Source organism: Punica granatum, chromosome 2 (assembly GCF_007655135.1).
Source record: "Punica granatum isolate Tunisia-2019 chromosome 2, ASM765513v2, whole genome shotgun sequence".
Classification (NCBI taxonomy): domain Eukaryota; kingdom Viridiplantae; phylum Streptophyta; class Magnoliopsida; order Myrtales; family Lythraceae; genus Punica; species Punica granatum.
Window position 1 is genome coordinate 43,945,066 of NC_045128.1, and position 17,633 is coordinate 43,962,698.

A 17,633-nucleotide genomic window follows, 5' to 3' on the forward strand; every position below is an offset into this window, starting at 1 on the left:
ATAGAAGGAAATCTTCTAATATAAATGAAAAATATCAGGACGACATATTAGTGGAGTTGCATTCTGACAACTTGAAAATACCTAATTAGTTATTATCGCCACCATTAGCAACAAATAGGTGCAGATCAGTAAAGATATTCCCATAAAAAATTAGTGACGTCAAAAACACATATATATGGACTAATATGCACCATCATATGGACATCCAAGTATTCGGAAGGCCTTCAAATTCCCCGGATTTACGAAGTAGCCCTTGGAACTAAAGGCAAAATACACTTAAGCCCCTCCCCCCCTCCATTCCGAGCTCTCAACTACTCTAAGCCATGACAGATTTGCATGCCTGATTTCGTCCCTGCACTTTGCAGCCATGCTTATTTTAGCCCTTCCAGTGGCACATGACCACTGCTCATCCTAAATTTTGAATGCATAGACATGCAATCCATCTACCAACACATTAATATCCAAATGATTAGTTCGGTCCGATTGTTAACTTATTCGATACTCAGTAGGTCCTATTGTTAACTTATTCGGTACTCAGTAGGTCCTCGATTTTCTGAATCAATTTTTTTTGAGAGCTTTTTACTAACAAATGAGCATGGAGATTGTACAGCGACTGAATCGGGCATTTTTCCTAAAGGATTATTAGATTAGAGTTAGACGCCCAATGAGTGGAGGGCTATTCGGTAATTCAAATTATCAGTTAGATCTCCTTCAATTAATTAATTATGGAAAATTTAAAGTTATAATCATTAACGCAACAAAAATAGAGAGAGAAGCTCGAACCTTCACAGTGCGTTTGATTTCAAAATTAAAATTTTAAATTTATAACTTTAATTTTGATTATGAACAAAGATAAAAAAAATATGGAGTCTGCGGACCTTACCAGTTTTGTTATGTAGTGTATTGAGTGGTGTATGAGGTTGTATATTGAATAATATATGGACTCTATCCGTTTAATTTTTAAAAAGTATTTTTATTGTATAGTATATTAAATTAAAATTAAAATTAAAATTTTAAATCGCGATTCCGAAACTAAATGGGCGGTCAGTATCGGCGGAAGTTCCGTGTTTTTCGCTGCAGTAATAACGACAATAACAATATTCAAAGAAAGAAAAAAAAGAGAGAGAATTTATTTTATTGATCTCTCGTATCTATCTCCGTTCTCTTCATCATCGTCGTCGCCATCATCATTTGAGCTCATATTTCATTGATTTTAACTCCTCGCGATTGATCCTCCTCACCTGATCCGATATCTTCAGCCGGCGGCACATTGAAATCTTCTTCTTCACTTGCCGCAGATGAGACATAGATCTACCGGAGCTGCCGGATTCAGGCGATTTCAAATGCTCAGTGCTTGAAATCTGGTATTTTGGGGAAGGAATTTGTGAAATATAAGCTGAAAGTCATTCATCAGCACTTCTTTCTTCGAGAAAGTTTAGGTTGAAGTTCGGAGGGGCCGGAGCTGATTCCCGGGGCTTCCATCATCGCCATTGCTGTTCATTTCAGGTCGGTGAGTTTCGGTGTTGGATTTCACGCGTAATTTGGGTTATTCTGTTGGAAAGTGTCGTTGGCGAAACTTCCCTGCACTGTAGATGCAGATCTTCGATGCAGCAGCTTTTTGGGCAATATGCCACTATTAGCAACTCTCTTTCGGTTGTGCCAAAGTAAATTTGTTGTCTTGAGATTTGCATTTTTTTAGCTAGAAGAAAGAACTTTTAGTGAGTCTGCTTCGGGTTGGACCAAATTGCCATGCGGGGCTGCACTCGCATGCATATGTTATATTCTGTTTGCAATTCGGTAATTTTGCCTCCCTCTGCTTGATTCGGTACAGGGGAACTTGAGATCTCATATCATGCTACGACAACCCAAGAACCGTCAGATTTCGGATAAGGTTTGTTGCTGATTTTACGATGTCCTGAAGAAATCCTGTTCAGAGACTGAGGATTTTGAATAAGAATACCTCTTCTTTGTTGTGATGCTTATCATTTGGGTATAGGAACTTCCAGCTGAAGGGAGATCTTTTCGCATTCTATGGAACGGGATAAGCATTTAACTTATCAGTAGATCCATGCTTCGCCTTCTTCTGTTGTTTCGGCAGAGATTGCTTTTTTTCTAAAGCCATGGTCTTGGCTTCACCCAAGAGTTCGTCTCAGATGGCTGCATTTCCCAAGGCGCTCTCGGCCATTGCAGTCTCTGTAGGAGGGCTAGCAGTGTTCTTAATTATCGCTTCGATGCTTCTACTTTCTCATCCTATTGGTTTGAGGGTTCAAGGTTATTTTAATGGCGTTGACAGTTCAACAAAGGCGGACCTCGAAGTTCCTTTTGCTAATCAGACCACGGCTGACCATTCGCATGATAACAACATTGAATTGTTTGACAAAGAAGCTACATATAAGTCTTCTTTGGAGGTGCCTGTGACTGCACATGCCCCTCCTAGAGTCTCAGAATATAAAGAAGCTGAAAATAAACCAAAACCGGTTCCCCCAGTGTCTTCTGTTGTACCAGAGAAGCGTGTTGTCGGAAAGGATAACGTGAATGACAAAGTAGACGAAGATGTCACTTCAACTCCTGTGAATGAATCCGAGAATTCCACATCATCGGCGACAACAGAGTCACCGTCCTTTCCTGGCAGGGCCCATAATACTTCTTCAGTTGGATCAAGTAAGCTTTACATTCTTCCAAAGGACATATATTCACAGACTTCCAATCTGTATTGCTTTGATCAATCGTTGTTGTCCACTTGCCAAGTATACGAAGAAATGAGTCTTGGGTATCACTACATGTTAGCTCGTATCACGTCATAGTCCTCCACATTCCGAGGGATATATGATGCACATAAAAGACACAAACTTACAGTGAAATTCATGAACTGTACCTGTGGGAATGCTGACGAAACAAGTTGATAATATGTGTGGAATATATATGCACTTTTGTTGGTTCAGCAAGCACTATATGGTAATGGTGCAGCATTAAAAAGTTCTTAGTTTCCTGGATCCTTTTAATTTGCCTTTGCAATTTAGGTTGTGATCTGTATCATGGAAGTTGGTTTTACGATCCACTGGGGCCACTGTACACAAACAACACATGCCCAGTTCTTACACAGATGCAGAACTGCCAGGGGAACGGGAGGCCCGACATGGAATATGAGAACTGGCGGTGGAAACCATCTCAGTGTGAACTCCCAAGATTTGATCCAAAGAAATTTTTGGAGTTGATGAGAGGAAAAACTTTAGCTTTCATTGGAGACTCGGTTGCACGTAACCAAATGGAGTCATTGCTGTGCCTCCTCTGGCAGGTGAAGTTCTGGACCACTTATCTGACCTTAAAATCCGTTAGAAGTTATTCACCCAAAAGAAATCCTTCAGAATTTTATTTTTACTAAAAGCAGTGGACCGGACTGCGACGTTGTGCTCTGCATTTTCTTCTTTTTTGCAATTTAAGTTCGGGCAGCAGACAGATGAATGACTAACAGAATTCGTGTTATACTGAATGGTAACGTACTCTGGGACAAACAAATGAAATAAATTTTGGGGTTGAATTAATGTTAACCCATTTTTCTTGAGGTTCTCCAAAAGAAGTTTAGAAATGTTTTCAAATCCTTGACAAAATCCATGATTTCTCAGATCCTGCAATGATTTAAAAGAAGTTTGCTATTCGAGTTTTGTTTACCTATCTGGGAAGGGGATCCTGTGCTTTAGATTCCGGCAGCAGAGGATATTAGATCCTGGCCGGTCTACAGGCTGGAATCTTAATAATTATTGTCACGAGGAAAAAAGGGAAAAGGAATCGCCAAGGACTGGCCTTTAGGTTGAATCTCATTCGTTTACCAGCAACTTAAATGCTCAGTTTAGCCGCAGAGATTCAGTGGCGAGTTGCTCTAGATATTACCCCTGGCAGTTCTCTAAGTTCTTTCCTAATGGTAAGTTTCCACTTGTTTCCAGGCCGAAGCGCCCAAGAACCGAGGCAACCGGAGGATGCAGCGATGGTTCTTCCGGTCAACATCTACAATGATTGTCCGGATGTGGTCATCGTGGCTCGTCCAGCCGACCTCCGAGCCAATTGATTTTGCTCCGGAGGGCGTGACGAAGCTCCATCTTGATTCACCGGATAAAGATATCATGGAATTCCTCCCGGGATTTGATGTTGTTGTCCTCTCCTCAGGCCATTGGTTTGCTAAGCAGTCTGTTTATGTCTTGAACAATGAGATTGTGGGCGGGCAATTGTGGTGGCCTGACAAGTCTCGCCCCATGAAGATCAACAACATTGAAGCATTTGGGATTTCTGTCGAGACAATTCTCACGGCTATTGTCTTGCATCCGAATTATACTGGTCTGACTATCATGCGTTCCTACTCACCTGACCACTATGAGGGTGGAGCATGGAATACTGGTGGATCATGCACTGGGAAGGTTCGTCCTCTAGCAGTTGGAGAATTGGTGGAGAATGGTTTCACAAACATAATGCACGAGAAACAAGTGACGGGTTTTAACCATGCAGTTGGGAAGACTACGAATAACTCAAAGATGAGGCTGATGGATATCACTGAGGCATTTGGATACCGTCATGATGGGCATCCAGGCCCATATAGAAGTCCAGACCCGAACAAGATCACAAAACGTGGGGCCGACGGGAGGCCGCCCCCGCAGGATTGCCTACACTGGTGCATGCCAGGCCCAGTCGATACCTGGAACGAGCTTGTGCTCGAGATCATACGGAGGGAATTCGAAGGCAAGTAATTGTCCAGTGTGGAATATTCTTTTGCATTCTCCTATTCAACTCTAGTTGATTCCGTAATCTATTCCACTGAACCAAAGCTAGATAGATGAGTAGAATAACGGCTAGATGGATTTGATTTTCTCTCCTTCCCAATTAACGGGAGGTAGGGAAAAATCATGAGATGTTCTACTAGTTGAGGATATCATCTAAGTGTCCCATATTAATCATATTGTACATGACCTGGGTTCACAAGACCATTCAGTAGAATAAGAACTCCGACCCGATACATGTTAGTCATATGTAAGAACATATTTATTCATATTTGTATCATTTGATTTGAGGAGTGATATATACATATAATTTAGGACAAAACAGGTGAATCTTTATGCTCTGAGGAAGGGAATTTGGTACAGTGACATAAGTTGCCGTTCGAAACCATGACATTTTGAATTCGATCCTCGTCGCTAGGACTATCGTGCTCTTTTATTTAACTTTGTAATTTCTATCCTCCATAGGTTTTTCTAATACCCGAATATATATATATATAGTCTGCTTTTTTTCCAAACATATGTCCATACGAGTCTTGCTCAGTACATGCTGCTCGAGGGAAAGAGACTTGTGATGTGACGACTCTATGGAGCCAAATATCAAAATCAGAATATACTATCGTTACGGCTCCTTCGTTTTGAGATTTGAAGGTTTCGATCCATATATTATATACATACATATATATATATAAACTAAGCAAGAGTTTTAATCCATGGGCAATGTTAGGATATTTTTTTCTATATCCGCTTTTGCAATTGACCGATGTATCCATTTGATTATCAACAAGTGATGCTCATTACCTTTCGAGCAAAAATAAAATGTTTAATCACCTAGAAAAGCACGATATTTACTTTTCCTAAATATAGCACGACTTTTACATTTTTTTTTCTAAATATAGCACGATCTTTGAAAAATACAGAAAGACACGATTTTTGTATTTTTTTTCCTAAATGTAGCACGACCTTTAAAAATTAGTACAAAAAAGCACAACATTCATGTTTAGTTGCAATTTTAGCATGTTGAAAAAGAAGATTGTGTCTCAAGACCGTGTATTTCTGTACTATTTTTTAAAAGACGCGCTATATTTATGAAATAATGCAAATGTTGTGCCTTTTTATATTACTCTTCAAAGATCATGCTATATTTGAGAAAAATACAAATGTCGTGCATTATTTTTCAAAGGTCGTGTTATATTTAAAAAAAAAGATATAAATGTTTTTTTTAGGTGATTAAAAAATAAAAAACCGGATGAGTTCTAATCCATACATGTGCAGAGAGAAATGTACCCGCTTTAATGGAGATTTCCTCTATTAAGCAAGCGAGCAATGGGATAGTTATGAGAGTATCTCGAATAATTACCATTCAATAATAATATTACCATTTCAGGAAATCGAAGTTGTTCTTGATAGCATGATAAAATACGAAATCTAACCCCCCTTCCCCCCTCCAAAAAAAAAAGTAGAAGAAGAAGAAAAGATTACGCGAGTAAACATTTGTGATCAATTGATTATTATTCAAACTAATATGGGTTGATTCAAATAGTTACGCGATTGTTCCCCTTAATTAAAATATTGAGATTGAATCTTGTGGATGAAAAAAATTCACGTTGTGAGAGTTTTATCATTTAGTGAGTCGACTCAGTTCAAATTAGAGTAATCATAATCCATTACAGGAGTGGCTACCAAGTACACACAAAAGAAAAATAACTATCATTCCAAGTTTGAAATATCCATTGCATCCACAGAGTGATGAGCTGTACAACGGCAATGGTTCAAGACTCCGAGCGGTCCATTATCTCTTATTAATTAGATAGGGGGTAAAATGCATAAATCTTTCTCAAGACATTCAATTTCATTTATTATAAAAATAGACATCTAGTCTTATTTGACTATGTTGACCAAACAGTCGTCTTATTTGACTATGTTAACCTCGACGTGGACGTTAACTTTGACATTTTTGTTTTTTTAACTTGAGTATTTTTTGGCCGCTCTTTCTTCTTCATTTTAAGCATGAAAAAACATCAGATGTAGCATAGAGAGAGCGATCTAGTATGAATCAGCTTGTTCTTGGATGACATCACTGGGAAATTAGAGGAGCATAGGATTCAGTCCCGTAGAGCTTCAGTGCTTCATGATATAGCGAACAAGGAGAAGGATGGCGCTATATCACCGTGAGAGGATTGCAGTTGTTTCCGGGTCGATCGGTTTACCGCTTGGAAAGACCAATCGGGTAATGAAGAGGACTCGCGGTGCCTACCATTTTGCTTTTAAGATTATTTCTAGTGCATTCTAACAAGAAACCGTTGAGGGGCATGAAGAGGTTCATCACTTTTAAGGATGGATCTTGTTCATGTAAGGACGACAAATAAACTAAGGATGGCTACGGGTGGGTACGGGACAGTTCGGTACGGTTTTGGTAGAAACCGTAATCGTCTAGAATTTTCGATTCAGGAATTTCAATAATTGAAATTGTAATCGCTTCAAAATGAAAAATTGTCCCGAAAAATAACCGTTTCTTCGGTTCGGTTACCAAATTGTACTTATAGTCAAAAAAGAAAAAAAAAATTAAAACCAATAACTTAATATACTCCAATCCATTCACCAACGATTCAACACTTCATAAAGACAAATATGGGGATTAGCCCATTAGGGATTTAGATTGTATTGTTTCACATTTTGAATAATTATATATATATATATATTTATTTATAATATAGAGACAACTATGTAAAAGTGAAATGGAAATCATCGAATTGGGATTAGGGACTCGGCGATAAAGATTCCATCGATTTTTATGTTATATTAACATTAATAATAATATAAGTTAATATATGTATTTGGGACAAGACGGTTAACCGCGGTTTCTAACTTTGAAGACCGTAACCGTCCTGTAACCAGTTTCCCCTTCAAATTTCCGAACCGAGTTATTCCCGTAACCGATTAATTCGGTTTTCAGTTCGGAACGGTTTTGCATGGCGGTTCAGTTTTCGGGATTTTTTCACACCCCTAGGGATGGCAACAATGTGGTTAATAATTGCACCGCAGTCGAAAACCGCACATTGGAACCGCGCGACATCCATGATTGTGTTATAAAATGCCAACCATATCCGCATCATCAAAAAATCGTTGTTATCCACATTGTGGATTTAATTTAAAGAAAGTTACATTTATTCTAAATAATACATAAAATCAAATAAAAAAACAACTTCCTATTTAATTTAATTAGATGACATGAAGGCGCATATGCGTAAGTTAGAGGTGTTGATGGCAACAAATTTTCTTCTAATACGATTTAAATCTATAAATATAAAATATGAAAATTAATATCGTTGGATGGACAGATAAGAAAATAAAAAAATGACGGAGATGTCATTTTTTACTTCTTCCAACTGCTTTATCGGTATCACTCTACAATGATTGCAGATGTGGTCATCGTGGCTCGTCCAGCCAAGCCAATTGATTTTGCCCCGGAGGGTGTGACGAAGCTCCATCTCGATGCCCCGGACAAGGATATCATGGAACTCCTCGGAGATGTTTTGATGTTGTCCTCTCCTTAGGCCATCGGTTTGCTAAGCAATTTACTCATGTCTTGAACAATGAGATTGGGGGCGGGCAAATGTGGTGACCCGACAAGTCTCGGCCCAAGATGGTCAATAACATTGAGGCATTTGGAATTTCTGTCGAGACAATTCTCTCGGCCATTGTTTCGCATCTGAATTATAACTCACTTGACCACTTTGGGGGTGGTGGATCATGCACTGGGAAGATTCGTCCTCTAGCAGTGGGTGAATTAGTCGAAAATGTTTTCACAAACATAATGCACAAAAAACAAGAGATGGGCCTCAGCCGTGCTGTTGGGAAGGCCACGAATCAGTCAAAGCTGAGGTTGATGGATATCGCCGAGGCATTTGGACATCGCCGTGATGGGCATCCAGGCCCATACAGAAGCTCAGACCCAAACAAGATCTCGACGTCTGGGACCCGCGGGTGGCCGACGTCGCAGGACTGCCTGCGCTGGTGCATGCCAGCCCAGTCGATAATTAGAATGAGCTTTTGCTCGAGATCCTTAGGAGGGAGTTGTGAAGGCAAATAAATTGGTCCACTCTGTCTATTCCACTGATACGGAGATAGATACGATTAGGATCAACAATTAGATGGATTTGATTTTTCGTCAGTCCCGTTAAACGGGACGGGATGTTGTGACAGTTGAGGATTGCATCTAGGTATCCCATATGAATCATATTATGCACGACCTGAGTCCATAAGATCATCCAGTGCAATGAGTAATCCGACACAATGTGTGTTAGTAGTCTGTAAGAACATATATTTTAGAGATTGAATTCTTAAAACCCTAAGATCGCACATGCTGATCGTCAAGTCAAAGGCTTATCGAAAGCGTACCTGAATCCATAGTGGAAACCGAGCACACGGATTTGTGGTATTTCAAGTCGATACATTATGAATGTCGTATCTCTGAGTCATGGGGCCTCAAAAGAACAACCTTTTAACCCATGACATATGTTATAACTTGTGGACTGTTCGTTTGCCTGAGTAATGAGTACTAGAAGAGCAGTCTTTTAACGCATAACATACGTTATAAGTATCCACGGTTCATTTTTCTAAGTAGTGGGGTCTCAGGATATCAGTTTTGAAGTATGACTTAGGGACCATAATCCTCGATTGTATCTCAGATCATGAGGTTATTATAATTTTTAATTTTTCGTATCATAAAATAAAAAATTGCTTTTAGGTATCTACACTTTAAGTTCAATACTCTATTGAGATGTCATTAAAGTCCATTCGCTTAAATTTTAGTAAATCACTTAATCTGGCCAACAAATAAAATAATACATAATATATATATATATATATAACAATTAATATATATGTAATATGTTGGATATTGAATAAAATTCAACTATACATATTTATAAAGACTTCTTGATCAATATTTCGAGAGTCTCTCCAGTTTTTCTCCTCCATATGTTACCTGAGTTTGTGTTGTTTGTCTATGCAATGGTGCCGAATAGAAAGAATAAGATCATTTAAAATTTTCTCGCCCTCAAATATCACAATCATAATGTAACACACACATATATATATATATTGCCATTACATCTTCAGCACTTCGAGATCTTAAGGTGTCAAATAAAATACATTTATATGAAACATTTGATTGAAAATACATGCATATCGTACATGTAAATAAAATATTTACTCTTTTTAAGTAAATTACTTGATCTATTTACTTTAATATAATTTATTTGAGTTATAAGTAAATTACTTGTTGAAGTTAAGTAATTTATTTGAAAATTTTCAAGTATGTATGATACATGCATTTTACGATGTATCGTAGAATTTTCATGACATTGGTAAAGGCTGCAAGAATGGGCAAACGTGTCCAGTTTTATCTGACTCATGGGATTCACACTTATACAACATAGAAAAAGAAGAAGAAACTGATGGGATTGACAAAATAAGGAAGGTATGAACTAAATCTCATTTTGACATACATACATAGCTCGATCACTGATAGACGTTGGCAAGCAAGGTCAAGAGAACCTACTAAATTTTAAAACATGCTTCACTTAGTCTATTGGTATTTATAAAATTTTAATGGTGCGTTTGGTTTCAGAGTTAAAGTAACTTTGATTTTGATTGTAGAAAATGACAAAATGTTGTGTAGTGTGTTGAGTTAAAGTTAAAGTTAAAATTTTTGACTTGAAAAATGTATATTTTTGTTATGTAGTGGGTTGAGTTAAAGTTAAAGTTAAAATTTTTATGATTTTAATCCTAAAAACAAACTGGCCATAAAGAATTGTGGCGTAAAATACATATTGAATCCACTTTTTTTTTCAACTCTCGCAATCATGACAAGAGTGAAAGATTGGGATCATAGCCAAAACAGAAATAAATCCCATAAATCTCAATCTCCAACTAGAGTTTACACACTTTAGGTCTTGGGTCTTGGATCCGGCCGCCCCATGAGGCAAGGGATGCGGCAGACGCAGGTCGAGGCGGTCGGGCTGTCATCGATGCAATCGCCGGTGAGGATATCATATGCTGTTAGACAATCGAATTCACACTCCATTTCGCACATAAGAAACGGTTTGGAGCTGAGTGGGAAGTCGCACTCGGGCAAATCTTTTTCTTCCTCTTCGAAAGTCCCTCCTTTCCCTGTAAGTATTTCGCGACACATACCTAACATAATTCAAAGTAAAGGCCAGGAAACCGATGGAAGTGTTAATCTCCGGTCTGCCCTTTAATGTCCATATAATTATACTTAGTAGTGTGAAAGCCCCCTCTGTGGAGAAGCTGTCCATCAATGAATGACTTATTAAATAGTTATATATATATATATATATAACTATTTTACGGGTTAAACATAAAAATTTTGTCAGATATATAATATACTTATGTAAACATATTATATAATTACTTATAAAAAGAAAATATTATATAATTTGTCAGATGTATAAAATACTTATATTCAATATAATAATTATATAAAGTAAAACATAAACACATTTTTAATATATATAGATATATAATATAGGAGGTCAAAGGAGGCAGATCCGAGTAGAGAGTGTATGAATTGGCGCTTTTTTTTCACTTTTTCTTTTCTATTTTTAGTACAATTGAGTAAAAACAAGTTTTTTTATTGCAAAATTCAAGAACCCTACTATGAAAATGTTTTTACTCATTGACAAGCCTTAACTTAACATTAGCTATAGAATACAAAACAGAATACAAAGTCGATTGAAAAGAGTTATAATCAAATTAATGATGTAAATTATATTACAAGGAGGAAGTTTTTGTTAAAATCAGAAAATAATACACATAAAGGCTAGTCTACGATCTCAATGAATTAATAAAGAAGGAAAGGGAAAATTTTATCAAAAAATCATACATACATATATATATATATATATGCAGAGGCGAAGACCGACTTTCAATTTCTGCGTTTGCATCATTCGAAGTAAGAAGGTATGAGTGTTCAAACTTGAAAAAAAGTAAATAATGGGAAATGTACATCTAAGCCATTATATATTTTAATTTTAAATTACCTACTAAAATAAAATAGATATATGAACAAAGTTTCTTTCTTTTTAACTTTTTATATTCATTGAAATTTGAGTAAAATACATAGTATGAGAAAATAAATTCATAAAAATAATATAAAACAAATAACAATCGCTAGAACACGATATTTTCCTCCCGCTCTCACACAAAATACAGAAAACTGCACAACTTATTAGTGTGCAAAGATATATATAATTATAACTAGTAAAAAAATACGAGATTGTCGGTAGTAACTCAAATGCGAAGAATGCTCGAAGAAGGTTCAAGCAAATTGAATGACGATCGGAATACAACGATAAGATCAAGTATGATATAGGAACTCAAACGAAATTGAATTATTGCAATCAGAAGAAACGTAATAGTATTGAGAGGGAAAATAATATTTTTCAGTTGAAGTTGAATACTTCATAGAACATAATATATCTATTATTTACTTTAGCTCTTATGTTAATAAATACATTATTCTATCAAAGACAATTAGATGCTTACCGACGGTGAAGGAAAGGGCGATCAAACCAAAAGCAAGCACTGACAGGGGCTTCGTGTTATTTTTCTTCTCCTCTTGCTCCTTGCGTACCGATCTACATTTCTGCTGGTATTGTTTGTCTTTTACATATTGCTGCTAGAACATAAATAGTATATACAAACATACATACATACATACATACATACATATATATATAAATATCTCTAGCTCTCTATTTTGGGAAGGATAACAGTTGTAATCCGGGATTTCTTTTGTTTCTTCCATTTCGGATGGGGAAAATTTTAATGAAATTTCCATGTTAGACGATATGTAATTTCATGTTAGACTATATGTAATTTCAAAAATCTTCGCCATGTTGGGAAGCATATCAATTGTGATCCGAGGTTTTCGTTTCTTACCATATCGATGGAGAAAATTTTAATGAAATTTCCATATTAGACAGATATATAATTTTAAAAATCTTCCATATTTTGGGAAGGATATCAGGGGTTTTTGTTTCTTACCTTATCGGATAGGGAAAACTTTAATGAGATTTCTATGTTAGACAGACAGACTCAATATGTGTTAGTAGCTTGTAAGAACGTACAAAGACTTGGTAGCAAGTGAATCCCTCTGCTTGAACAATATTTTTACCGGCTAAGAGTATTTTGAAACATTTGATTGAAAATACATGTACATCATACATGTAAATAAAATATTAACGTTTTTTTCAAGTAAATTACTTGATCTATTTACTTTTTATATAATTTATTTGAGTTATAAGTAAATTACTTGTTGAAGTTAAGTAATTTATTTGAAAATTTTCAAGTATGTATGATACATGCATTTTATGATGTATTGCAGAATTATGCCTGACATTGGTGAAGGCTGCAAGAATGGGCAAACGTGTCCGGTTTTATCTGACCAACGGGATTCACAATTATACAACAGAAAAAAAGAAGAAGAAGAAACTGACGGGATTGACAAAATAAGGAAGGTATGAACTAAATCTCATTTTGACATACATGCATAGCTCGATCATTTTACCAGCTTCTAATTATCAGAAAGCTCGATTGAAGATGGATTGATAGACGATGGCGAGCAAGGTCAAGGAAAACTGCTAAATTTTAAAACATGCTTCACTACTCTAGGCCATGACAGATTTGCATGCCTGATTTCGTCCCTTGCGCTTTGCATTCATGCTTACTTTAGTCCCTCCATTGGCAGGTGACAAATTCACTTCCTAAATTTGAATGAACAAAGACCAAAACATTAATATCCAAATGGTTGGATCAATATGATTTGTGTTAACTTAATTACTTCGGTGGGGTGTCGATACTTTTGAATCAGTTTCCCGATGCCTCTTTTACAAATAAACATTTGCAAGGGAGGACAATCATTTATGCCCCGTTTGGATTCAAAGATTCATGATTTTAACTTTAACTTTAATTCAACACACTACACAACAAAAATACACATTTCCCAATTCAAAAATTTTAACTTTAACTTTAACTTTAACTCAACACACTACACGACAAAAATACACATTTCTCAATTAAAAAATTTTAACTTTAACTTTAACTCAACACACTACACAATAAAAACACACGTTTCCCAAGTCAAATTTATAATCATATCTCATTTGTCATTTTCCACAATCAAAATCAAAATCAAAGTAACTTTAACTCTAAATCCAAACGGCCCCTTAATATTGGAGCCTTTTTTCAGGTCCGAATAATTAACAGCAAATTGCGTGGACGGAAAGTAAACTCCTTCATTGAGCACTTAAAAGAAAAGTACAAGGACTAAATTGAGAATAGAGATTGTACAGGGGTCAATCCTTAGTCCGACAAACTGTGTCGCCATGACATGACACGCCCTTACACAAACCGACATAAGTTACAATTTCTCATAATAATAATTATTATTATTAAAAAGAAATTCAAATCGGCGGGAACGCACGCAGGGCATTTAGCCGAGCAGCAAAAAGGTATTTATTAATCTCGGCTCCATCTTCGTTCTCTTCATCATTGTCGCCATCAACATTTGAGCTCAAACTTCAACGCTCTCCTCGATTGGTTCTCATCACCAGACATGTTCACATGACAAGCTTCAAAGCTCCCTGTCATTGCTTCTCCTCACCTTTTCCAGACATCTTCACACGATAAGATGCTACGCAGATTAGGTCGAGTTTGTGAAATAATAAGTTGAAATTCATTCATTGGCGCCTTTCTTTCTTCAATAACGTTTTGTTTGAAGTCTCGGGAGCTTGGGGGAGCTAATTCCTGAGGTTTCCTCTAACATCATCGCCACTGTTGTATGAAGTTTTCTTAGCGAGTTTTGCTGTTCGAAGTTTTGTTACTCTATTGGAAAGTGTTGCTGGTGACACTTGTCTCTAGATATAGATCGTGCAGCTCTGCTCCGCTCTTTGGCCAATTGTGCTATGTGATTTTCTTTGCTCGATGCATGAAATCTCCTGATTAACGGACAATGACGTGACATTTGGCCGTTAATGTGGCACACGTGGACCAATATGTGATGATATGGCACATGTGGACCAATATTGACGGACCAATATGTGATGATATGGCACATGTTAACGCGCGATGATTGGTTCACGTGTGCCATATTAACAACCATTTCCACGACATTATGTCAACGTCATTGTCCGTTAATGGTCGATTACGAAATGACAAAAAATGTCAATTTTTGAAATGATTTAAGGCTACTTTTTTTCATAGTTGAATTTACAGGACTCAAAATTTAAAAATAGAAAACTTTTAGGACCATCACTATAATTCTCGCCTTGGAGACTGAACTATGAAGGATTTAATCCATAGCCATGCATGTTCAGAGAGTAATGTCTGCTAGTTTCACGGGGCCTACAAAAGCGTAAAAAGAGGAGAAATTCAAAATTTCATACCCGTGAAAGTAGATCCCAAGACATACTAGAAGAATAGGAGTAGATAAAGTGTACCTGGATAATATCAATTCATCGATCGAACGCCTCACGTGTGACGCCTCTATCGGTATCCACACTACTTCATCGACGAGAGTTCGAGATTGATAGTGTTAGCGGCTAACCCTCAAAGAAAACACTGGTGCATGACGCATAATTGATTAGACTAATGGACCTTTCGGATTTGGACTTTCCAAACCGAAATCTCACATATACTTACACGTGCATACATATACACATATATGAGCATATATTCATACATCAACCCATTTCCTTTTATTGCTTTCATAAGCAGATGGGCAAGCCATTTTCATTCCCATGGCCGATGTGGGATGTTTAAACTAAGCTCCCCACATGCCATGTGGAATGCTAAATGGCTTCATGCATGTGGTCGTTATGTGGCCTTATATGTCCATATGGCTTACATCTCGGGCTCAATTAATTAGCGATTCGTGCACAGAATCGAGTCCATTAAATATAATAAATCAGTAAATTTAATCTCATTAAATATTCGATTAATTTGTCACACCTTAAATCGTCTAATCTCTATTAAACAGTTTCGGCGTTTCAAAATATAATGTCGATTCTTATCGTAGCGTGTGACCCTGTAAGTTCTCGATTACGTTGACAGTAATATCAAAATCCCTATTTTAATATTACAAACAGTGAGCGACATCTAGCAATGTATCACTGCTACTCAAGTAATCGGAAAAGTCAATTTCTCGACGAACTTGTGACCTACGTTACCGTGCAGTATAATCCTTTTGTCATATATATCTCTATTGAGCCCAATAGTTGTTGTCATCCTTGTATGACTCAATCTCTCTTTCTTGATTTATCGGGTAAATCTATCAGAACAAATGATCTCGATATCCCTATATCAACTCATTTTAGTATGCATACACTTTAGACTATACTCATCGAGCAGCTGTGAGATATCGCTCCCGTTACGTAGGAGGAAAAAAATCATATATTGGTCACTCACATTCCTCTCCATGTTTTGTAGCATACACAATAGCTGTTTTTATAACCAGTCTGTTACGGTAGCGTTTGACAACATCAAAGTATACTATATTACATGTAGGAATCCATGATGACCTCAAGTCAAATGATCACTGCACCATAGTCACTATGAGAACTGCTAATTACAATCACGTAACAACCCGCGTAACAGTCTCATGGCAGGCAATATACATTACTTCTAATATATACATGCGGCGTGACTTGATGTCTCCACATCCATGACCGGTGAGACGTGGTCATCAATCAACATCACATTAGTCTAATCGCATTATCGTTGTCCTAATTAATGATAATACTTCAACTATGGACGTTTAGGAATAATGTTCAGTAATTATAGGATATTACAATAAAGTCAAACTTGATGCCTATTGACCATACTATTTCAAGGACGTTATTGTGTAAAATTAATATTTAGCGCAATCCACACAATAACAAAAATGTCTCGTATTATAATAAAATACACGTCGTATTACAGAATTGATGACAGATTACCTCCATGGCATACATCAATTCCCAACAATGTCGCACTGTCCCCTGAGCTTTAGCTTTAATGGAGCTTTCCTCTTAGGTCGGTTTGATTCATCAAAAAAAAGTTTCAGAATCCAAATTGGAATGCTCCATTTCAGTAGATTTTGTTTGGTATATGAGAATTGATTTCCGATTCCGTTTTATAGGGAATCGATTCCTCATTAATCATCCATTCCCTGGGAACTCCCGGGAGTTAAAGCAGAAAATGAAAAAAATTTTCTGTTAATTAATTTTTTTACAACAAAAAGTTATTCACCACAGTATTTTACTTTGGTCGATTACTTTTTTCCCAGTCTTTTTTTTTCTGCTGTGGTTTTTTATATCTTTTTTTCTTTTATAGTAGCATTTTATTTACTTATTTTGTTTGGCCAAATTTTCTTTATTTACTTAAATTAAATTGTCCTACAAATATCTCCAACTTATGAATAATTTAAAGTAATATTTGCTTATGGTAAGTATTGACAAATCTCGATTACTTGTTAAGAAAAAATATTTTAATTCTCGCCAAAAAAAGTATTTTAATAATTTCTTGAAATTTTGTATCTAACTTCTCTTCTTCTCTTACCCCGTAACGTGAAATTATATATAAGAATATTTCCCATTTCATTTTTTCTTTTGAAAATTATATATATATGTCATCTCAAAGTATAAATTTTCCTATTAATTTTGCGTGAAATATTGAAAAATACTAAGCAAAATTGATTCCAATTCCGTGAGTTATGAATAAACGTATGAAATGGATTTGAATTTCAATTCACTATTGAGCCAAACAAAAAAGAAAGTTTATCATTCCATCTCCCATTCCGTCTCA

General features: G+C 36.4%; 1 protein-coding gene across 4 annotated transcripts; it reads left to right on the plus strand.

Moving 5' to 3' along the window:
- Positions 1–1,104: 1,104 nt before the first annotated feature.
- On the plus strand, positions 1,105–5,088 carry LOC116196616 (protein YLS7). Of its 4 annotated transcripts, none has more exons than XM_031526428.1 (5): positions 1,105–1,506; positions 1,832–1,891; positions 2,007–2,661; positions 3,021–3,295; positions 3,942–5,088. In XM_031526428.1, exons 3-5 carry the CDS (start codon positions 2,121–2,123, stop codon positions 4,734–4,736), a joined length of 1,611 nt encoding a protein of 536 aa, XP_031382288.1. In that variant the 5' UTR covers positions 1,105–1,506; positions 1,832–1,891; positions 2,007–2,120; the 3' UTR covers positions 4,737–5,088. The 4 variants fall into 4 exon arrangements, with proteins under 4 accessions (XP_031382288.1, XP_031382289.1, XP_031382290.1 ...); XM_031526429.1 differs by having other exon boundaries at positions 1,108–1,510; positions 1,997–2,661; XM_031526430.1 differs by having other exon boundaries at positions 1,108–1,510.
- The last annotated feature ends 12,545 nt before the right edge of the window (positions 5,089–17,633 follow it).